The sequence below is a fragment of the Onychomys torridus genome, chromosome 13 (assembly GCF_903995425.1).
Source record: "Onychomys torridus chromosome 13, mOncTor1.1, whole genome shotgun sequence".
Lineage (NCBI taxonomy): Eukaryota > Metazoa > Chordata > Mammalia > Rodentia > Cricetidae > Onychomys > Onychomys torridus.
Genome location: NC_050455.1, coordinates 25,628,895 through 25,652,463, shown reverse-complemented (window position 1 = coordinate 25,652,463; position 23,569 = coordinate 25,628,895). Strand labels below are relative to the sequence as shown.

Genomic DNA, 23,569 nt, shown 5'->3' with positions numbered 1-23,569 from the left:
CTAGTTACCTCCCTGATACAGCCTAGGACTGAAGGCAGGGGCACGCCCTGTGTCCTACACCCCTGTTCCTGGGATGCTATCAGTAGCCTCTTCGTTTCTCCACCCTCTCCTCACGGCGCTAAACCCCACTGTCATGCCTATAAATCCCAAGAGCAAAGGGTGGCACGATTCCTCCCGCGCCCCTGCGGGCTGAAGGCGGGCACTAAAGCAGTGCAGTTCCAAGCTTCCCCTGCAGAAGCCACGCTCCTGACTTGGTCCGGTGATAGAGGGGGCGCGAGAGAGCAAGTGGGCGGGCGTCCCATCCTCCGCATCCTCCTCCAAGTCCTGGCGCGCAGGGAGGGAGCGCTGCGCTGCGCCGGGCTGCGCATCGCGGCCCACTTGCCGCCTGTCCCCTGCCCTGGCTGGGCCACCTCCCCGGGCTGCCGGTGGAGGGCTTCGAGGCGCTAACGTTACGCTGTTTCCGGTTTTCCAGAGGGCTCTGTTTCCCCTCCCAAGGCGGCGGCGGCTGAGCGGCGGAGCCCCCCAAATGGCCTGGCCAGATGCGGCAGGTTTGCTGCTCAGCGCTGCCGCCGCCACTGGAGAAGGCTCGGTGCAGCAGCTACAGCTACAGCGACAGCGACAGCAGCAGCAGCAGCAGCAGAAGCAGCAGCAGCAGCAGCAGCAGCAGCAGCAGCGAGAGCAGCGGCAGCAAGAGCAACAGCGGCAGCAGCAGCATCTTCCGTCCCGCTGCGCCCCCAGAGCCGCGGCCGCAGCCACAGCCGCAGCCCCGCAGCCCCGCAACCCCGAGAGCCGCCGCCCGCTCGCGAGCCGCAGCCGCCGGCGGCATGAGGCGCGACCCGGCCCCCGGCTTCTCGATGCTGCTCTTCGGTGTGTCGCTCGCCTGCTACTCGCCCAGCCTCAAGTCGGTGCAGGACCAGGCGTACAAGGCACCCGTGGTGGTGGAGGGCAAGGTACAGGGACTGGCCCCGGCAGGCGGCTCCAGCTCTAACAGCACCCGCGAGCCGCCCGCCTCGGGTCGGGTGGCGCTGGTGAAGGTGCTGGACAAGTGGCCGCTCCGGAGCGGGGGGCTGCAGCGCGAGCAGGTGATCAGCGTGGGCTCCTGTGTGCCGCTCGAAAGGAACCAGCGCTACATCTTTTTCCTGGAGCCCACTGAGCAGCCCTTAGTTTTTAAGACGGCCTTTGCCCCGGTCGACCCTAACGGCAAAAACATCAAGAAAGAGGTGGGCAAGATCCTGTGCACTGACTGCGGTGAGTCGCCCCCTCCTTCTGCTGGAGGAAGGGGGGGGGGAGGAGGGAGGTGGTGGAGGATGGGGGTGGGGCGGAGAGGTGCCGCAGGTGCCCAGGCCTGGCCGCGCTCGGCCGCCGGGGGGTGGGGCCGCCCCTGGACAGGGCGCCGGTCGCGGGTGGGTGAGGGTGTGGGTTTGGGGGGAAGGAGAATCAGGCTCAAAGTGTGCGCTAGGGGCGAGAGCTGGTGGGGAGGCGCTGGCCTGTGCCAACAGGGATCTGCGGCTGATGTATGGCATGTGGGGCTGGAAAGCTGCCATCATAGCCCAGTAGCGGAAGGGAAAACGGTGAGGTCCGGGCGGCGCTGGCCTGAGGCTCAGTGAGTCAGGAGTGACCCTCAGAGGCCTCGCCCGCTCCGCTCCCGGGGGCCTGCCTTGGCCAGGCTGGCAGGGTCTACAGGAGCAGCTGGGCAGACTCCCAGGCTGTGAAGGCCTCCGCTTACAAGTTCTCCTAGGGAATGATCGCCCCCGCCCCCTCCCTCCTCTCGTTGCTCTGCTCATCCACACCGCTGGCGCAGGCAGAGTTGGACTTTTTCTGCTACTGTTTTCCGTTCTCCGTGTGGCTCTGGGCTCCCCCCACCCCCTCCGTCGTGCTTCGCCTGTCTTTGCTAAGAGAGTAGCCCAGCCTTCCCTTCTTCACCCCCAGAACCAGCGAGCAGACGCTCTTTTAACAGTTTGTGAAGTATCTCACCTGGTCGTGGTGGTGGTGGTGGTGGTGGTGGTGGTGGTGGTGGTGAGAGAGTAACTTGCTTTTGCTGAATGTTTGAAGTTCAGCTCTAACATCTTCCTGGCGGGAGGTATTGACCGCATCTATCTTCACAATACTGGGTGCTGTGCAGGAATGCTGGTGATTATACACGAAACGCAAGCCTGCACATCTGTGCGGCCCCAGGGTGAAGGCTCCCATTCGGGAGTCAGAGAAATGATACTTTAGCAGCTTTTTCTTGTTGTCTCCAAGTCCCACTGATTTCTCAATAAGATATTTTTTTAAAAGGCTGAATCTGCGGTGTTTAGCGTAATTCAGGACTGTTAGATCCCTGAATTGTGATCGATCTCCTGAACTCTCATAAAAGTGGGTGTATTTACCAGTTTATTGACTGAACCTGGGTAGTGTAGACAGGTTTGAGCAGAAAAAAAATATATATGAGTAACAGCTAGTTGGAAAATCTGCTTTTATCTTTCTAGAGCAATCAATGCCTTTGGCTTTTGGAAGCTTCCCTCCCCTGCTCCTCTAAGAGACAAATTTTAGGCAGTTAGTTGTGGGAGTGTATCTAAGCACTGTGCTAAACCCTGATCACTTTAATGAGAAGAATCTTGAAAGTGTTTTACCATGGAGAGGAAAAACTGGGGAATGAGGGCAGTTTACGGTTCGGATATTATTCTAAGCAATACCATTGCCTGCTTTTTAATTTGGGTTTTATGCTCTGAAAAGTTTTATGATGACAAGTTGAGACCAGCTAAGAATTTCTCTCTCTCTCTCTCTTTTAATTCTATTAAGTATTTTATCTGAGATCCCTTGGGGAATTGTGGAACTAACTGTATTGTGCAGTAGGAAGTAGATAGTAAAAACATGTATTGAACCTTGTCCAAGGACAGCTTTTGTTTGGGTTCTCGGTGAATTGCTTCTGAATATGCACAGTGTATGTGTGCACACGACCCCCTCCTCAGGGTCACTGAGGACTGATAGCTATTGTCAACCACTATCACAACAGGCTCCCCTTGCCCTTTGTCCCTACAGTGTCTCCTTCCTTGCACCTTGGTTGTTTGAGTGAGCATGTAATAGTTTCAACAGTTGCATACAGAGATCATGAGAGATTTGAGGTCATAAATATACTCTACTTTTAGACTATGGGCATCTCGTATTATTTATGTGTAGTATAGTTCCTGCAGAGATAAATTTAGGGCTGCAATCACTTGTAAAGGGAAGGCCCTCACACATCATAAATTATCGAGGAGCAGGAATGAGTATGGCAGCAAATATTTTAGAATTAAAAAAAAATGCCTGGGATGATAGTGTACAGATAGGCATCAGAGAAGCTTTACATAAGAGGATTAGAAACTAAAGGGCATTTTTTGTGAGAGGAGACTTATGGAATTGGAGATAATATGACAGAAGAATATAAACTATATTTTCTTATTTTCTACTATGCAGTTAAAGAAAACATGTGCTGTAATGGCATATTAAATGAGGAAACAAAATCAGCCTAACCACAACACCTTCCCTGTGCTCAGCAGGAAATAGCTAACACATTCATTTTCTGTTTTCTATTCTAAAGAAAGCCCTGTGGGCCACAGGGTCATTGGGAACATTCTCTCCTTGGAGCAGATTTGCCCATTGCAAAATAGGGAAGCTGGCACTTGGAAACTGTCATTGTAGCGGTTATATTGAGCAACTAGGGTTGAATTGTTACTTTGTTCAGGCAGTTTCAGCTCTGAGCTGTCTGGGCTCCAGAGGTGTGGTTCCTGGAGAGGTCTTCTAGAAACTATGTTTGGGGAGGGGACTTAACCGTGATGTGCCATATGGAAGGATATATTGTGCTTAAAAGCACATTCCTCAGTCACATCGACCCAAGGATCATCCCGGATCCCTTCTAAAAGGTCCTCATAATGGCTAGTTGCAACTGTGAAGTGTGGTCTGAGAGTCTGGGATCTAAGGTAGAGTGGTAGCTAGGGGTCTGTCTGGAAGAGCCATGCCTAACCAAAGGGGCATCTTTTGTAGATCTGATGTATAGCATTTAATCAAAAATAACTACCTCTAGTGGTAAAGAGTAAAATCTTTGCATTTCTAAGAAATTTGCATGTATGGAAATGTTTTCTGAGCCTTCTGTGGAAAGGAGATGGGGAGATACAAAGGCCTTATTAGGGACGATGTAACTGCCACTCTGCAAGCTTGTCCTATTTGCATAGTGCTCTACAGTAAGAGATGCTCACAAGTATTTGGTGTAATCACAGCCCATCTTGTTCCTTTCTCAGATAAATGTTTTTAAGCCATTTCCTAATTGAATATGTTCAGGGGACAACAGGAAAGAAGGCAGCAGCTTCTTTTGGAACTTGCTGACTTGTGGTTCTCCAGTGTGAGGTGTGCTTCTGGGGACTTTGAAACCAATCTGGTACCCAGATTCACATATTAGAGGAAGGTGGTTCACAGAACTCAGTATAGCAAAAGTGGCCGCATATTTTTAAAACACTGTTTGTTTGCAGAATCGTTTCTTCCCCAGCCAGCTGGGAAGCCAGCTGTGCTGCAGCTTGAAGATGGGAAAGTGAAACCAGATTAGAAGCTGACCAGTCCCTGGGAATTGGTTATAGGTTCAGCGACTGAATTGCCACCCTAATGCCATTATTTCTTGGTTGGTTGCTTTCCTTTGCAGAGTGCAATTTGTGGGACAGAAATAACATCTTATCTTTGAGATCCTCATCCCTGCCCCCGCAGGGTTCGCTACTATGTCTAACTTAGACACTCTTTTGAGTGGATGAAGTCAAGTTCATAAAAGGCACCCCCAGATTCATGTTGAAACAATCTTAGCTTTCTGATCTGTGACACCAAGTTTTGTGCGGGGGAAAGCTGAGTTTGATGATAGCCTTTACCTGTCACCATAGGAACCCATTTTCTTTTCTTTTTTTCTTCTTCCTGCTCCAAAAGAGCCCTTATCAATTAGAGTACTTGGCCACAAGCTGCTTAATCACTGTGGTGATTGATGGGATCTGAGAGGTAGGGAAGAAAGGTCTTGCTGAAGAAGATGCTCTCTAGGGTTGGGGGTGGGGGTGGGGAGGAGGGAGGCTACCACACCCCTTCCCAAATTTAAATGCAAATAAAAATATTAATTTGATTAGCAAATGTTTTGGGATCTCTTGAGTCTGATTAACAGTCTAAATGACTAACTTCCTCTTAGTTCCTAATCAATGCATTTGTAGCCTTCTTACCATCCTTTATTACCAGGGCTTTAAAATTTAATTCTCTAGTAACAGCTTATTTTTAAAATGAAGCTGCTCTTATATTTTTGTATAAGGAACCTATTTTTATGGCTCAAAATTCAGCAAGTACATTAGAATATAGAGTGCAAGTTTCCCCCTTCTTTGTCATGCCCTCAGCTAACCTGCTTCAAAGCAATTGTAAAAATAGTTTAGTTTTGAAATGTGTCTTTCCCTAAAAAGAATTTTTTCATAGTGTTGAACTTTTCTTTCTTTCTTTCTTTCTTTCTTTCTTTCTTTCTTTCTTTCTTTCTTTCTTCTTTCTTTCCTTCCTTCCTTCCTTCCTTTTTTTCTTTCTTTTTTTTTTTCCCCCGAGACAGGGTTTCTCTGTGTAGTTTTGGTACCTGTTCTGGATCTTGCTCTGTAGACCAGGCTGGCCTCGAACTCACAGAGATCTGCCTGGCTCTGCCTCCCGAGTACTGGGATTAAAGGTGTGTGCCACTGCCATCGAGCCTGAATCCTTCTCTATGTCAAGTTATCTAGTCAAAGATCTTTCTTTTCCACTTACCCACACCTTACCTCACAAACATAATCCTCGGATAAGAAACTAAAATCTCAACTCAGTTTTCAGATGCTTTGCCATTAAAACATTCCATGGCCAGGCCTGGTGGTGCATGCCTTCAATCCCAGCATGGTGAGTTCCAGCCAGCCAAGGCTACCTAGTGTGCTGTTAAAAACAACAACTGTATATGTAACATATATTCTCCATAACAGTGGACTTTGTGAGTCTTTATTGGGATGCTCAAGATAGCCACCCAAAGGCTTGTCTCTGAAAGTGAGGCTGAGACTCTGTCCACAGGTACTCAGCAGAGTCCCTGTGTGAAGAATTTCAAGATTCCATATCTGTGAAGAATTTGACCAGGCTTGTATGTTGATGATTCTAGAGGGATTTAGTTACCTGAGAACTGCTAGGACGTTCACTGAGGAGAAGGATTAGAATGTTTGAGAGGATCAGGGAAATGCCTTTCGGGTAAGTAGAGGAGGAAAGTAAATCTGCAAATATCTAAACAGTGGGACTCCATCCCCTGAGTTGGCTTAGTGGCATTTGGTGTTTTAAATATTGACATGGGAAAGGAATGGTGGCGTCAATATCAGTCTGTGAAGACTTTTTAAAATTTCTCTTCCTTTTTTTGAGACATGGTCTCACTATGCAGCCCTGGCTACATGCCCAGCACCCTGTGAAATTTTTAACATCATATTCTTGGGTTTTTCTTTTTCAAAGGTTAAAATGTTGTTAGTATAAATTTTACTAAAGATATGCTCCCATCCAATCTTGAGTTTGGTTGGCTAGATGGATGTGAAATGAGTGTTATTTTCTTCCCTGTTTCTAGTGAATTAAGCCTCTCATCCCATTTACTTTTTAGAATCTGTACACAGAAATAAATCTAGTTTATGAGTTTCAAGGGATGATGTAGGCAACTCCAGAAAATTGAGTGAAGCAGTTGAGTTGATTGTGAAAGTACGATATCATGACAAAGCTGAAAATGTCTCTTTCATGTTTACAATTAGTTTTGATGACAAAGCATCCTGAACACTTAAAATTTAAAACTGAACACCACCTTTTTCCTTTCCAGTGGTGGTGGTGGGAGATAAAAAAAAATAAGATTACAAAAGAGAATGTCAATTCCAAATAAAATCCTTACATGATCTGCTGATTTTTCCCTTGAGTGGCAGGGCTCAAGTCATCGCTAGGAGAGAATTTTGTTTTGAAAGTGTCATCATAAACTGTAAGGATGTCTGTTAAACATGATAATTAAACATGCTAAAGGGGAAGTCATGTTGTCAAAATGCCCAGTTAATCCACCCAAACATCTCAAACTCACTCTTTGCTGAAATGTCTAGTCTTTTTATGAAGTTAAAGTAGACTCTTTCAATAATAACAATACACAGGCCTAACTGGCAAGCTGACTCAGTGAGTGAATGAGCTTGCTGTCAAGGCTGACCACCTGAGTTTGATCTCTCGAATGTACATGGTGAAAGAAGAGAATTGACTTCTGCAAACTGTCCTCAGACTTCCATGCACTCACAATGGCAGGCACATACATACACCAAATAAACAAATTAGCTAACTAATAAGGGTAAGAAAATAACAACGTACACTGATTAATCTTGCTGAGCTAGAGTGCCATGCAAGGGCTATAAAAAGTTGGGCAGACATGGAGGACAATCAGAGGGCATTAGAATAACATGAAGAAGACACGCTAGAACCCAGGCGAAGATCTGGGAAGCTTTTGCCAATCTAGGGTCAAAAGACGAATTGCACTGATTGAAGTCAGTTGCTGCCAGTCAGCTGTGATGCTTTTGATAATTAGGAAATGAAGCTAAAGCCAGGACTTTTTCCCCAGCTAGTTGCTTCAAGGAGAGTGTGGCATATGAGCTCAATCTACAGTCACATTCCCCTCCTACTCTGTATATGCAGTGAGAGCCAAATACCTCTCCAGGGACCTTTTCTGGGACAGAGGTACAGCTTCTCCAAAGCTGGTACTTCTGCAAGTCTCTGCTCAGGACATGGCTGTGCTGCTAGCCTCCTGAGGTGGGAGAGAAGTGCTTGACATTTCACTTCCCCTTGCAGATGTTTCCAGAAGGGCAGAGGCACAGGTATCCCCAGGGTTTCTCTGTCTACTAGCAATACAGACCCCTGCCAGGACAATGACACTCAAGTTACCCTCTATGCTCTTTCTGGATGCAAACTCCTTTGTTTTTTTGTTTGTTTGTTTGTTTAATTTAAATCATTCATGAATTCTCTACCCTGCCCTAAGGACACTGCTCCCCACCTTCCTCTTGGTCTGGTTTATGAAGACTGAGAATGGACTGTCCTTCTCCATTAGGCTGGGATGTTTTACTTGGCCTTGATCTTGGTATTGGCCCATCTAACCAAACCAAAATGAACTAACTCAGAATTGAATGAAAGGAAGGTCACCACATAGCTAAATACCTAACCCAGCCTGTGCAACCATCAGGGCAGCATTTAATTCTGTTGTAACAGCAATGGATTTGTGTCCCCCAGGTTTTGTTATTTAAAGGGAATTTTAAAATTGTTTATCCTTTCGATGCTGATTTCAACAAATTGGCTACAGATCCTGTTGGTGGTGGATTTTCAGTTCTGAAGTATGCATCTGTAACTTAGACTATATGAAGTGTAGCTGAGGACCACACAGTGCTCGGAGGGGAGGGTTGAGGAGCATCATAAAGGGAAAGACGGCCATATCTGTTAGAGAATTTAAGAAATGTCTTGGAGCAGTTTGAGATGTGATTCCAAAAGTGAGAGCTAGATGAGGTGGGAGTGGTTTGAGGATAAAGAGAGATGAATCAGTTAATTCAAATCAATTCTGCGCAGAGAGCAGCATTCTCAGTAGTAGAAGGCCATGACTATGGTTGGCAAAAAGACAGGAAAGAAATAATTAAGGAGCTTAGAAAGGTAGACTGGGGTGATAGTTCCCTGTTCTTAATTATGTAAGCAGCCTTTGAAGTCTTAGTTTAAAAACAATTTGGTGGGCTGGAGAGATGGCTCAGCTGTTAGGAGCACTGGCTGCCCTTCTAAAGGACACAGGTTCGATTCCCAGTACCCACAGGGTGGCTCATAACCAGCTATGACTCCAGTTCCAGAGTATCTGACTCCCTCTTCTGGCCTCCATGGGCACCAGGCACACACAAGTGGTACACAGAGAAGCATGCAGGCTAAGAAATTAGAAAGACAAAACCCAAAACAACGTGTGCCAGTCATAGTGGCACACAACTTTAATCCCAGCATTCTGAAGGCAGAGGCAGGCAGATTTCTCTGAGTTTAAGGTTAGCCTGAGTGAGTTCCATGATATACAGGGCTATGTAGACATACCCTGTCTAAAACAAACAAACGAAAACCATCTTGGTAGTGTTTGATTATCCATGAATGTGGCAATGTGGCTTGTATAAATTTTGTCAAATTTAATGTGTTTCATGCTTGGGATGGTATTATTAACTATTATTAACCAAATTAATTTATTGTCCACTTGCTCATTTGTCTCTTAGTATCTAAGGGACACCAGCTCCATGACCCTTCATTAATACCCAAATCTGTAAGCGCTCAAATCCCTTATGAATGCTCTAGTGTTTGTATATAACCTATACATACACTCCTGGAGTCATCTCTAGATTACTTATAATACCTAATATGATGTAAAAGCTGTGTAAAGAGTTGTTGACTTGCATTGCTTAGGAAGTAATGACAAGATGAAAGCTTGCATGCATTCTTTACAGAAGCAGCTATCACAGACATAGCTAAACCGTACACAGATGTGGAGGGCTGACAGAATATTAAATAGCAATTCTCTTTGAGTGTGATGATGGAGACTAAAAGCCAGGCCTTCGTGAATGCTAGACAGCCATGCTACCACTGAGCTGTAACCCCTACCCTTCCATTTTTAATGTTGATTTTATATCCTGTGACCCTAATAAATTCACTTTTTTTTTTTTTTTTTTTGGTGCCAATAACGCTTTTCTTTTTTGGATTGGTTGGAACTTTCTATGCACATGATTATGTTGTCAGCAAAAAAAGTTCAATTTTTCCTTTCTGTTTGCCATTTCTTTCTTTTTCTTTCCTTATTGCACCAGCTAGGGCTGCCAAGTACAATGTTGAATTGGAGTGCTGAGAGCAGCCAGCCTTTTCTATTCATGAAGGAAAACATCCAGACTTTCACTGCTAATTATGATGGTAGATGAGCTTTCTGAAAAAAATGCCCTTCCTGTAAAACCAGAAAATCCTACTAAATACAGTGTAATGACCTAGGGCTTCAGTCTCCCGGTCAGGTGGACCTGGGCTTGGAAACCGTCTTTTATGTATTTCAGATGGGAGGTGCTGGGCAAGTTACTTTCTGTGTCTTAGTTCCCCATAAAGTGGGAATGGTGGTCATTTAATAGGATCGCTATGAATATTAAAAGAGATGGTGCACATAAAATGTAACATGCCACTCCTCCTCCTCTTCTTTTTCTTCTTCCATGGCTCTCCCTATGTGGCCCTGGCTAGCCTAGACCTCCCCTATGTTGACCGGGTTGACTTTGAACTCACAGAAATCAGTATGCCTCTGCCTTCAAAGTGCTGAGGTTAAAGGTGCGTGCTAGGAAGCCTGACCAAATACTTCTTCTTCTTCTTCTTCTTCTTAACCTAGACCAATGTAAACAGGAGGGGTGAGTAAATAAAAATTTCAAGTCCTAGAAGTGTGCTGAATAGGGGGAAGTGTACACAAAACTATAGTTTCCACCCAGATGTTTCTATTAATCTGAGCTTGAGAAATTACTGGGCTGGATTTGTGTGGCATATTGAGAGGAAGGCAGGTTTGTGTGGGGGTGGTCTTGTTTTAGGGTAGCCCATAAGAGTCCCTGGGCATGGGTGCTCATCTGATGGAGGGCCCGAATATGCTACAGATCTCGATGGGCTTGTGAGTATGTTGTGGTCACTTTTGGGGGACATCTGTGGTAAACACTGTTTTTCTCTGTTTCACAAAGAAGTCTAAGATCCAGGCTTGTCAGCATGTCTCCAAACATCTCATCATGTACCGGGGTGAATGAACTGTTGTCGCCCCGCCAGGTCCATGCTTTGACTGCAGCACATTGTAGCTTACATTTTACAGCTGTCAGGAGGAGTTGCTGAAAGATCCTGGGACATGGCTGAACGCTTCTGGACTTTTCCAAGCAGGGTCCCCAACTCACCCTGATTTGATTTGGGGTTCCAAGGTGTAGGGACAGGCTCCTTCAGGCCTAAGTTGGGACAGCTCTGATGGCTGCCCATAGTCAGAGGAGTAATGAGGTCGTGTCACAGGTGACAGTTTTAGCGTCTGTGCATTTAATTTTATTCTAATTAACTTGTTAATTGATGTGTAGAATCTGATGGAAGTACAAAACTTTGCTTCTTAGATACTTACAGGTCAAGACTTCTCGCTTAAGTTCTTTTTCTGTTGGGTACCGTTAACGTAGGGGGGCCTCGGCTGGCCACACATCCTGAAGAATTATTCAGGTCTTATTCTTGCAGTCTTAATACTCATCACCAGCATCGCTTACTGACACATCTCTGCCCATTTGCGTTTTGGCCTAGACACATTTTGAAACTACTCAGATGACGAGAGTCCAGGCCAAGGGAGCAGAACACTCTGGAAAACATCTCCAGCTGTCTCCACAAGGGCAGCCCTTTGGCCCTCAGCCATCTTTCAGTTCAGTGCTTTTCTGGGAAGCCCACAGTCTCCTCACAGCATCATCATGGCCGGTTCTCACCGTGTAGCTCTGTCTAGCCTGGAACTCACTGTGTGGGTACCAGGCTGCCCCCATGCTTGCGTCAAGCCTCCCACTTCTGTCTTCCAGGGGTTTACAGGTGTGCACCACCATGCCTGGCTAGTTTCTTCATATTCTTGCAAGCAGCCTCCCATCCCCACCCCCAAACTGTAGAATTCTCTATTGGCAGTTTTCTTCACCTATGGCAATCTTTTGGCTTGAGTGTCCTTTCTGACTTGGTTAGTTGGCATTTTGGGAGATCTACCACTTTCTCTTGCCACCTGAGCTTTCCAAATATTCTCCACCCTGGTCTCCCACAGGAGTGTCTAGTGGTGCTTGTGTGCTTGTGCTTTGGGATGTGTGTCAAGAGGCATGGCCAGGCACTACTTCCATAGTAAATTGAGAGCCTAAATTCATAGTCTACTGTACCTTTTTTTATTTTTAAACTCAGTAGGCAACTTGGGGGCTTCTGGAAACCATAGTTTCTTAGAGCCATCTTTTGATTTTAAAGAGGAGCATATTACCTATGTGTCTTATTAATGTTTCTCCTTGGGTATCCCTTCTCCATTTCCTGGGTGAAGCATGCTCTCTGTCTGCTTGGTTGAAGTCTTGCATGGGAAATGATGGGGAATTGGTGGTTTCTTTAAGGGGAACTCTCTTCCAGCACAGCACCAAGTTCTGAGGACCACTGGTCTTGACCTCGCAGGAAGCTCTGGAATCCAGCCTTCTTTCAACTGTGGTCTCTTCCACTGGGACCTGGGGCCGGGGGTACAGAATCTCAGTGTGTCACTTCCTATGCTCATTTAGACCAGCTTCACAAGCACCAGCCTCGTCTGGTTGGCTCTGTGTGGATTTAGAGACTAGGAGGGTTTATATACTGCCATGTAAGGGTGCAGGGGATTCCAAAGGCACCTGCCTGCCTATCTGTCTGTCTGTTTTATTTAATTAATTAGCTAAGTTTTAGTTTTAGGTGTTGTTTGTTTGTTTTTTGTTTTTTGTTTTGTTTTGTTTTTTTGTTTTGTTTTGTTTTGTTTTGTTTTAGACCTGATGTTCCTAAGTAGCTTAAGCAGGCCTAGAACTGTCAATCCTCCTGCCGCAGTCTGCCTGCTGACTTACAGGTGTGTGCTGGTTTCTTCTCACGGGTTTCACTTACCTCCCCCGCCCTTACCTGATGCTAAGAGCTCCTTCATCGCCTACCTTCCTGCTCAGTCCTTCTGATTTTCTCACAAACACAACAGCTATTCCTCAGCCCCCGTAACCAAACAGCAGAAAATAAATCCAGAGATTTCTTCGGTGAAGTCCCCAACCCTTTCTGGGACTTTAGATCTCAGTCTCTTTCGGAAGGTGGGATTAAGGCCTGGGGTGGGAGGAGCTGTGTGTGTGGCGGATCTGCCTGCATCTCTAGTGACTGACACTCTGTTGGCCTCTTAGTGGCATGCATATTATTTTGTCTTGACCAGATACTGACATTGATCCCTCCCAGACGGCACCTCCAGGGCTTAGGCTAGGTGGTTCAGGCCAACACTGGGAAGTCCTGAAGCTCTGGATCCCAGCACACTTTGGTCACTAAAGCTTTAAGTGACGCCTACACCGAGATACTCTAAAGCCACGAACATCCTTTTATCTTTTACTTCTGTTCGACAAGCTCAGGACTTAAGAAAGACTGTTCAGCAGGAACTCTGCTTCCTTTACTCACCCTTCTGGAGAAGCTGGTTCCTCTCAAGTGGGACCTAGAAGGATGGGAGAGACATTCTTGGAGAAGCTTCACACATCGTCCATGAGAACCCAACCTGAGAGAAATGCATCCTGATCTGGAGGCTGTGCTTCTGCCTTCTGGGCACAGCAAGACATCACCACCTCTGATGCAACCCTTTGTTGCTGGGAATGTAGGTTGGAGGAGACATCCCGTACCATACCGGTGACCCCAGGAGGGGAAGGTAGTCTCCATTCTCCCATGGAAATTTCCTGAGTAGTTCCTGCCATTTGTGTTTGTGGTGTGTACTCAGCAGACAGCAGGCCAGAGGAGAATGGCGGGAGAGGGAATACGGTCTCCACCTTGGCCAACATCACCTCTGCTTCTCCCTTTATTCCATTTCTGTTTCTTCTGGGTAGTGACACTGGGTTCGGGGTCTTTGGTGAATGATCTTCCTTAGGCCCAGAGCCTGTTGGACAGAAGTGAAAGTTTCAAGTGTTGGTCTTAGAAGCAACTCTGTGGAGAAATCCTTAAAACGTCAGTGCATTTGAGGAGCTTCTTGTAAAGGAAAACAGCTGGTTTTGAAGAGCACCAGGGAGTTCAGTGCTCCTCACTGAGCCAACCAAGGTCATGAGCCACAATTTTTGAAGTAAGAGGATTTTAGCTGGGGGTGTGGCTCATTGCCTGGTATCACTGAGGCTGTAGGTTCAATCCCCAGTACCTTATAGCAGGCACAGTGATGCATGCCTTTAATCTCAGCACTTGAGAGGCAGAGGCAGGTGGATCTCTGTGAATTTGAAGCCAGCCAGGTCTACAGAGTGAGTCCCAGGCCAGCCAGAGCTACACAGTGAGACCCTGTTTAACAACAAACAAACAAACCACAAAGAGAGGGAGAGAGAGCTTACTTTTTTCATCCCTGAAATTAAACTGATCATTCCAGAGAAGAGGTGAGTGTGGTGATTGCAAGAGGAAAATGGAGAAGGGATAGTGTTGCCCTGGCAACAGAGAGTAACTCAGCGGACCTGACTCTGATTCTGTGGTCCAGAGATGACTATCCTTTGAAACTAAATTATGAGTTTGGCGGAGGAGTTTCACGCTGGCTTGCAGTTGGTCTGGTTGTCCTTAAAAGTTGAGCTGGTTTGTGGATCCTGCCATGAGCATCCGCAATGATAACAAAGGTTTTGGTTTTTCTGAGGTCCTTACATGCTTTCTCTCCCTCTCCTGCCTTCTCAGATCATCCCAGTCATGGGATCTACTTCTGTTGTCCACCTTGGAAGGGTCAGCTATCTGAGGGTCTGTCCTTGGTCTCTTCTCCATGTGTGTCACCAGTTTTGAAGGTTTCTTCTCTCCCTGGCAATGGGTGAACTGCGCACGTGCTCTACAACTGATTTTTCAGTCAACTGAGTGCATCCTACTCTGTGACTCCATAGCTGTATTACCTGGGGCAAATTAATTAACCTCAGGTCCCTTCGTTATAAAATAGAGCCAATAGTAATAGCTATCTCAAGGATTTGTGATGGGCCCTGGTGAGCTACTCCATGGGAAGTGCTTAAGTCAACACCTGCTTAAGGAAAACATCCAGTGTGGGGAGTCTCTTCATATTGTTTGGTTCTGGGTTTCTGACTATCCCTGGCAAACTGTTTTGGTTATCTGACACTGCGGCAATTAAGCCAGTACCAGTTATTGGTCATATATACTGCCTGTCAGCTCTGGGGCTTGAGGAGCTTGGTTAGAAGGGACCAGGCCTCAGTTTCCTAGCTGCACAGGAGAGCAGAGCTGTGTGCTCATATATCACACCTGCAAGATTCCGCTTAGTAGAAAAGGATGACTAACCTCTTCTGGATCCAAGTGTAGGGGACATACACTCTGTCTCTAGACGGAAGGTGTTTCAGAGGATGTATGGACATTACAGCCTGCCACCTGGCACAGATGCCATACTCCCATGCATCAAATATAGTCACCTCCACCCAAGACCTTCCCTACCACAATCTCATTTATTCTCAGGGTCCAAGTCTCATTATGCAAATAAGGTCCAGGTGTGGATAGGATTCCTGTTATGCAGCTCCTCGGCAACTAAATTTAGTGCTGTTCTTCTCGATCTAAAGGCTGGGGACTAGAAAGACAAGTGTCACTTCTGTACCCGAATACAGTGCTGGGATAGGTAGAGGATCACCACTGTATGTAGCACTTGAAACAAGCAGTGCTTGCATTTTAAAATCTCTCTTTTTGTGAAACCCTGTGTAGCCCTGGCTGTCCTTAATCTCGTCCTGTAGACCAGGCTGGCCTCAAACTCACAGAGATCCACTTGCCTCTGCCTCCCGAGTGCTGGGATTAAAGCCATGCGCCACCACCGCCCTGCAAACTCACTCTTCTCTTTCAGGCAGGGTCTCAGACTCACTGTCCGCCTGTGCTAGCTTTCTGAGTGCCGAGATTGCAGATGTGCACCACCATTCCCAGCTCTAAAATGGCTTCATTTGTCATTCTAAGTTCTGAAATAATTTCAGACTTACAAGAAGTAAGTCTTTGCAAGCACATAGAATATCCACAAATATCCTTTGCCCAGCTTCCTCAAATTATACAACGATTAAACAACGGAAACGATCAAGCCAAGAAGTTGACGGTACTGATGCAATGCTGTTAACTAACCTGCGGATTTCATTCTGATTTTGCCGATTGTCCCGCGAATGGATTTCTCCTGGTCTGGGTTCCTGTTCAGTCTCGGCGTCGCCTGCAGCGGTCATGTCTTTCTCTTCTCCCTAGAGTAGGTGTCTCCGTTTAGGAAAGAGAGCATCTGCCTCTAGTTGAAGAGCAGCTCTGCTGTGCAGCTGACGTCTGAGCACAGCCCTGGCACCTGGAGTGACTCCCGCTGTTATGGTTCTACCCCACGGGCGTCTGGTTCTGCCCATGCCGTCTTTCTCCACAAATGTCAACTGTGTTTGCAACTAAGTCATTCCTGCAGCCTGTCCCTTTTCTGTCAAGGCTGATAGCATTCCTGTTGATACGATCCTCCCCTAGTGTATGTGGCTTTCCAGAAGTATTGCTGTAGACCACTGTATCAGAAAAAACAAACAAACAAACAAACAAACAAAAACAGGAAAAAACAAAAAAACAAAAACAAAACTATAATCCTTAATTTTTTTTTTTTTTTTTTTTTTTGGTTTTTGGTTTTTCAAGACAGGGTTTCTCTGTGTAGTTTTGGTGCCTGTCCTGGGTCTCTTTAAAGTGTCACTATATGTGACACTTTAAAAACAAGCAGTGCTTGCATTTTAAAATCACCTTTTTGTGTGAAACCCTGTGTAGCCCTGGCTGTCCTGGATCTCACTCTGTAGACCAGGCTGGCCTCAGATCCGCCTGGCTCTGCCTCCCCAGTGCTAGGGTTAAAGGTGTGCACCACCTATAAGTCTTATCAAGATAAACTGTTTTCTACTTTGAGCACCTGGTGAGGCAGCTGGGTGGGCGGGTAAGGGTGGGGTGGACAGTGCTTTTCAGATTAGTGGGATTCCTATTCTGGGAAGAAGTGAGACACATCCTAAAAATCTAGATGGACCTTTTTGTCTGTCTGAAGTTTCTTGAAGATATTACCTTTGATCTTTTGGAGGTCTTCAGTTGAGCCCAGCGGATTCTTATCATATCTTATTGTGTTTAGGATACCTTCACCTTCCACAACAATATCTATCAAGTTCTGCAAACATCAGAATCATATGTGACTTCCTTTTCACACCCATCCCCTGAATGCAACCCATTGACAACTCATGACAGTTTTTAGGTCTGAGGGGTACCCTCAGTACAGTTGTTAATCTCGATGTTCTAGCTGGGTATCATATCTCATCCAGATTGCCATTAGAGCTACAAGCAGAATGCCTTGTCTCTTCTTCCCCTGTCTACTACCTATTGTTAGAATTTGCTTTCTAAAATAAGATCTCTCTTTCCAACCCAGAAATCTTAAATAACCTCTTCACACTGTCTATGGAATAAAGTAAATCTTCTCCATAGGGCATGCAGGGCTTCCACAATTTAGCTCCTACCTCCCTAACCCTCTAGCTCATTCTTTTACCCTTGAGCTGTTACAGCCAACGTGTACCGCTTGAGAATTCTAAATTGTGTGTTGTTTTTTCTTTCTTTCCTTTTGGATTGGGGGCTCTGCTCTTTCTGTTCCTGTGGCTGGGTGCATCTCTCCCTGTTCAGTCAGCTCCTAGCTTCCACACCCATGCCCAGCTCGGATCTAAAGCACCTCACAGCATTTTCAAGTCTATAGCAGTTCACGGCTTCTCCATACTGTGAGGAGAGGAAGGCGGTGTGTGTTCTCTGCACTGTGGGCTTCTTTGGTGCAAGCTGGGGCTGCAGCTAAGGGTGCATTGTATCTTGCTTTTTGTGCCTTAAGATGTCTTAACAACTGCTTGGTGACTTAAAGAGTCCCCTTAGAATTTTACCTTAGGCTTAGAACCGTGCACGTAAACCTCACGCACGTGGAAGGAGATGGGCGTAGGGTGACAGATGATGTTAGTAGATCTCTTTCTCATCAGTTGAGAAAGTCACTTTCAATGAAAGTTACAAAGTGGTAGATTTTTTCCCCTCCATCATTGTAGCTGTTCTTTATACTATTACTAAGCACCAAGTCTCTGATATATGTTTTAGGTTCTTTTTTATTAGCTCCTATGAGCAGCATCTTAACTTTATCCAGGGGCAATAATAACTTCCTGGTTTTGTATACCACTGCGTCCTTCATGGTGATGCTATACATAGGAGCTCAGTAAGTATGAGTTGAGGTGAAAATGGAGGATGTCCCTCTGTGGGGCACCTACATTTTTTCCCACCCAAGGAAGCTGGTCCAAATCACCTGAATCCCTGTGGTCCTGGCTACTCAGGGCGCTGAACAGGAAGCACACTTGAGGCTAGGATGAGTGATACAGCTGAGGCCTTGGGGGTGGAGTGAGGAGGGAGAGAGGACAATGCCGTCCAAGGTGACAGAAGGCTCATTCAGCACAAGTGATTTCTCCAGTCCTCTTGAGACTATGCCCTTCCTGATTCACTACAGAGGTGTGTGTGGGGGGGTGTGGACGGGGTGGGCGCGAGGGCGGGGGTGGGGGCTGGGTAGCAAGTGGATGGCAGATTTGCAATCTGGATCCGGCCATCAGAAGTGGCAGCATCTTACTTTTGGGCACCAGGCTACAGGTCCTTAGTTGAGGAAGAGGAGGCTCCTCGGGCCCTGACAGGTTTGTTTTTAAATGACAGCTCCCAGACACCTGCCTCCCTGGGCCCCGTCTCAGCCACCGAATTCCGTGTGACCTTGTGCAGGTTGTACTCACACGCCAGGCTTTGTTTTCAGCAGACAAATCGTGGCTCCTTCTTCAGCTGTGAGAACTGGGGAAGAGAGTGTTTTAAGCCAATTAGGTAAGTGGCATGGTACCAAAATAGAGCCCACATGGGCTTATTGTTTTTCCTTGAAAATTTTAGCAAAATCCTAGGCTGGGAGATACTCTGGATATCTGGAATGCTGCATTTTTTGATTCCAGGCTTATTCCATTCTGAGTATCAAACACAAGCAGCCTCCATGAGTCTGTGATAATTGCATGGGAAGGGTTGGGGCAATTTAGGAAGATAATGGGGGCCTGACCTCCTCCTGCCTTCAGAATCCACAAAGGAGGGGGAATGGGGAAATGACAAATAGTTGATCAGGAAGTGGGGACAGTCCCTCCTAAATTGGGACAGCCGGCTCCATGATAAGACTGATTTACTCTGTCTGCATGCAGCCCTCAGGACTAGACACTATGGAAACAGAAATTAAACTCTGACTTTGGCTGCTCTCTGCACATGGCGAAGGCAGAGCACCTCTCTCTGTCCTTGCCTGCTGCGGATCATCTAGGGGGGTCTCGAGAGTGTGCAAAGAGGGCATTTGCCAGGTCCATGAGGCTGGATTCTAGAGAAAGGGTAGATTCTGGGGACGTGTGTTTCCGAGGACGTTGGATATGCGTCGAGTTGGCCTTTGGTTCGTCCTTGAAGGTTGCATTTCTGCTAGGGCCAGCTCAAGGTGACCTCCTTGTACTCTCTAGACAGGAGAGTTAGCCTGTCTGATCTCTCTGATGTTCCTGAGAAACTGATTTTGCTACGGGGCTGAGTGAACCATATGGCAGCTAGATTACAGGGATTGTTGGCGTTTGTCACAGAAAGAACAGGCTTTTTGGCTATAGCAAATCCCCCCAGGTAGAGGTGCCACGCCATCTGTGATCACAGCATATAGGAACGGGCTAGGTAGGTATGCGGTTCCTGCCTCCAAGGGGAAGGCAGAGGCAAGTTCTAAATCAAATACTGTTTAGCCTAGGAGGTGTTTTGTTTTCTGTTTTTCTCCTTGATTGCTGTTTCTCTGAAGGATATGGGGTGGGGGTGGGGGTGGTAGGGAGGAGGGATCAAGAATTTGCATTTCTCAGTTTTGAGAGGTTTAAAGTCTACTTGGGGATATCAGACTAATAAAGTAGCATAAAAGCACAAGGTACAGCAGTGGCACGAAGTAGAATTCAGGGAAGCTGAAGTGCGAAAACAGCAGGAAAGTCTGTGAGGAGGGAGCTCGCCTTGGAGAAGGGGCAGTGGGAGGGGCTTAGGAGGATGGGCGAGGGCTGCCCGAAAGAACCCTGCCAACGGAAGTGGAGACAGTAAGATACCTGTACAAGACCAGGAGGAGGTTAATGTGGTTGAAGTGAAGATAGAGATAAGATTAAGACAGCGGGGTAGGACCAGATTAAAGACGGTCTTTAGGGACTGACAAAGGAATTTAGACCTGGCTCTGAAGGTGATAGGCACCGTTGTGGATTCTTGGGTCGAGGTATGATACAGAGAAAGGAATGCTTGGAGATGCTTTGTACATACAATTCCAAGCAGACTGGTACTGTGTCCTGGAGATTAAACAGAAAGTTATAAAGTTCTTGAAGCCATGAGTAAATTAGATACCACCACCCCTCTTTTTTTTTTCTTTTTCTCTTTTTCAAGACAAGGTCTCTCTATATGTAATCCTGGCTATCCGGGAATTCCCTATGAAGACCAGGCTGGCTTCAGCCCTACAGAGATCTGCCTGCCTCTGCCTTCTGAGTGCCAGGATTAAAGGTGTGTGCCACCACTCCTGGCAGATATTTCCTTTCCAGAACCCCAGAGATTTGAGCATGAGCTGGGCAGCAGACACAAAGGAGATTTAAAAAAAAAAAAAAAAAGTCAAAGTTCTGATTTTGGAAAGCTGGAAGTAATAATAGATCCATTAACAAAAATGGAACAGTTATAAGGAAAGGGAATTTTATGGGGGAAATGATGGGTTTGGCAATGACTTTATTTACTTAATAAATACGTATGTGATATTCGTTACATTCTTGACACCATTCAAATCACTTTATAAAAGATAACTCATAATAGCCGTGAGGAATGACTATTGTTACTATCCTCTTTATTACAAAGGTAGAAAGTCAAGTATAGAAATGTTAGTCATTTTCCAAGACCAGTGTACATAGTAGAGCAGGATTCTGAAGCCAGGCCATCTATGCTGTGCCCCCTCTTGTTGATGGAAGACTCAGGTGTATGAAGAGTCCACAAGGGGTTAAATAGTTGTTAGCCGAATGCTTCCGCATGTACAGCCCTTCACAGGAAGTGAACAGGGTGGCATCTGTCAAACCCTGCTGAAGCATACTAAGTTGTGTACTACAAAGGAGGGTAGCAGTTAAGAGAGAGGGAGAGCAGTTACATATCCAGGTAGGGCTATCAGAAGAGGCTTAAGGGAGAAGGAGGTGGGATATAGAAAAACCATGAGAGATGGGTCAAGGGGAATTTGCGTAGTTGGTGGTAGGGAAAGAACATTCCTAGTAGACACAAAATCCTGAATAAAATCATGGTGGTTTTTTTTTGGGGGGAGGCGGGGTTCAAAACTTATTTGGGGACTAGGACTTAGTATAGCACCTGACTCAGCACCCTACTCTGTCCATGTGAACTAGGATGGGACTTGGCGTTAGTTAGCCTGCAACAGGAAGTGTGAGCTGGGAATGCAGGAAGTGGGAGGGCTGAGACCCCTTGATGGAGAAGCAGGAGCCTGAGTGACGGGATTTCAAGGCACACAAAGGATTCAGAGAATGGTGTCAGGATAGAGGACACCAGAAGGATGGAGGAAGGAGAGCTGAGAGAGGGGAGGAGCCTTCCGTTTTGTGCGTACAGATATATGACAATACTATTCTTATGTTAACATGAACTTTCTGTCCCTATAGTAAGGCCTGTGGCTTCTGGGTTGATGTTCGGTCATATGCTGAACTGGGAGGCCGCTTCTGCCTCCCAGTCTTCCCTTTTTGGGGGTCTTCAGCCTCCTGGGGGTACATGACGTTCTCACTGAGCTTGCCCCCTCTATATTTAGGAATCTTAGTGCCCTTCTGTCTAGACTCCAGGACTTGGCAAAACACCAGCGCATGCTCATGTCATTGGTTCAGAGCCTATTGACTGACTCTCTTGAGCCTGTTTTCCTAACTGTCCAATAGGACTAACAATATTTGCTTTGCTTCCCTGACAGGGAGCTTGGGAGGATCAGAGGAGGTAATGTCTGTGAAGGAGCTAGACAATCGCAAAGTGCCGTATCCAAGCACACCCATGATCTTCATAGCCACTGACTAAGGGGAGCACTCTGACAGGGTCTTTTGCATAACCTGTTCACAGTCCCTCAGCCAGGACCTTCAAGGGCAAGGCCACAGAGCAGGAGTTTGGGGGTAGAATAATATTTCCTTGGGCAGGTGCATCTTGTTTCACTGGCTCGAAGATGAATTCAAGGCCCCCTCCCCCACGAAGTTGGCATCTCCAAAGTCTGTCTGTGTGCCTTGCAATTGACATTGGGGGCGTGGGATGGACTAAGATGCCTTTGTTCTCAGAGGCAATGGGCTATACATGGAAATTGTCCTTCCTTTCCATCACTGAAAGCTATTTTACTTCACACTTAGCGAGCAGAAATCTCACTAAAAATGCTTCGGGAGGCTTCTGCTGCCCTGTAAGTATGGAATCCAGTCTGCTTTTGAGTGTCTTGCAATATGTTGTGGAAGCAAAATGTTGGCTTGTACATCAAATGTCCTGATCTCGGAACACACTCTGGATATTGATTTTTTCAGTCTCTATTGGCAATTTTAGTGTCATTTTCTCTGTCCTACTAGAAATGGAAGGCATAATGCAGTTTGATGACAGGTAACTTTATCATCCTGGGTTTGACTATTTACGGCTCTGGGTGTTATTGGGGAGCTAGATTCCTCACCCTGTCCAGTAAGTTCCGAATATCAACATCCTAAGTGACTGGACAACCAGCTAGCTTTCTATGCAGCTTCTTTTAAAGAATAATCTGTAATCTGCTCTTGTTTTCTTTTACTTTTTTTTTTTTTTTTTTTTTGGTTTTTCGAGACAGGGTTTCTCTGTGTAGCTTTGCACCTTTCCTGGAACTTGCTTTGTAGACCAGGCTGGCCTCGAACTCAATGAGATCCCCCTGCCTCTGCCTCCCAGTGCTGGGATTAAAGGTGTGTGCCACCACCGCCCCCGGCTTTCTTTTACCTTTTAAAAGCTCTCAGATGCCAATACAAATCCAGAGCCTCTTACTAGGGACCAGTTCTTACCAGTTAGGTTTCCCATTGACTGGGTGTAGACTTTCCATTTCAGATATCTGGCCAGTGCCTTCTGACATATTTGCCTCCCTCCTTCTATCTAGAAACACAGAATTTATAATTAAGAATGTTAAGCTGCCAGGCGATGGTGGCACACGCCTTTAATCCCAGCACTCAGGAGGCAGAAACAGGAGGATCTCAGTGAGTTTGAGGCCAGCCTGGTCTACAAGTGAGTGCCAGGACAGCCAAGACTGTTATGCAGAGAAACCCTGTGTCAAACAAACAAACAAACAAACAAATAAACAAACAAAAAAAGAATGTTAAGCGGTATGGTGGCACACTCCTGAATCCCAACATTCACTCAGGAGGCAGAGACAGGAGGGTTACTGCAAATTCCAAACCAGCGTGGACCACAAAGTGAGTTCTAGGGCAAGGGAATGATTCAGTGGGTAAAGGCATTTGCTACCGAGCCTGGTGACCAGAGATTGATGCCAAGAAACCACATGGTAGAGGGAAGGAAAGGTTGTCCTCTGACCACCCACCACCCATGCAACATGGCTCCCCGTCCCTCCCCACCCACTCCCCCGCCCCCTAAGGAAGTTTCAGGGTAGCTAGGGATATTTATGGACAGTGAGACTCTATCTCAAAATCCCCTCCCAGCCGAAGGGATGGCGAGCTCTCAGGTCAGTGGGTTCTGCTGAGAGGGGCACTATCACGGACAGACAATCACTTCACAGATGTCAGTTAATTCATTTGGTTCTCACAACAACCGGGAGGTGGGCTTGCCC

At 46.5% G+C, this 23,569-nt stretch overlaps 1 protein-coding gene across 1 annotated transcript in view; it reads left to right on the top strand.

Moving 5' to 3' along the window:
• The first annotated feature begins 265 nt into the window (after positions 1–265).
• Nrg2 (neuregulin 2) overlaps positions 266–23,569 on the top strand; it is a 181,680-nt gene continuing 158,376 nt past the window's right edge. Inside the window, exon 1 of the mRNA XM_036204530.1 lies at positions 266–1,248. Within this exon, the coding sequence (XP_036060423.1) occupies positions 540–1,248 (709 nt within the window). The 5' untranslated portion in view covers positions 266–539. The remainder of the gene's footprint in view (positions 1,249–23,569) is intronic.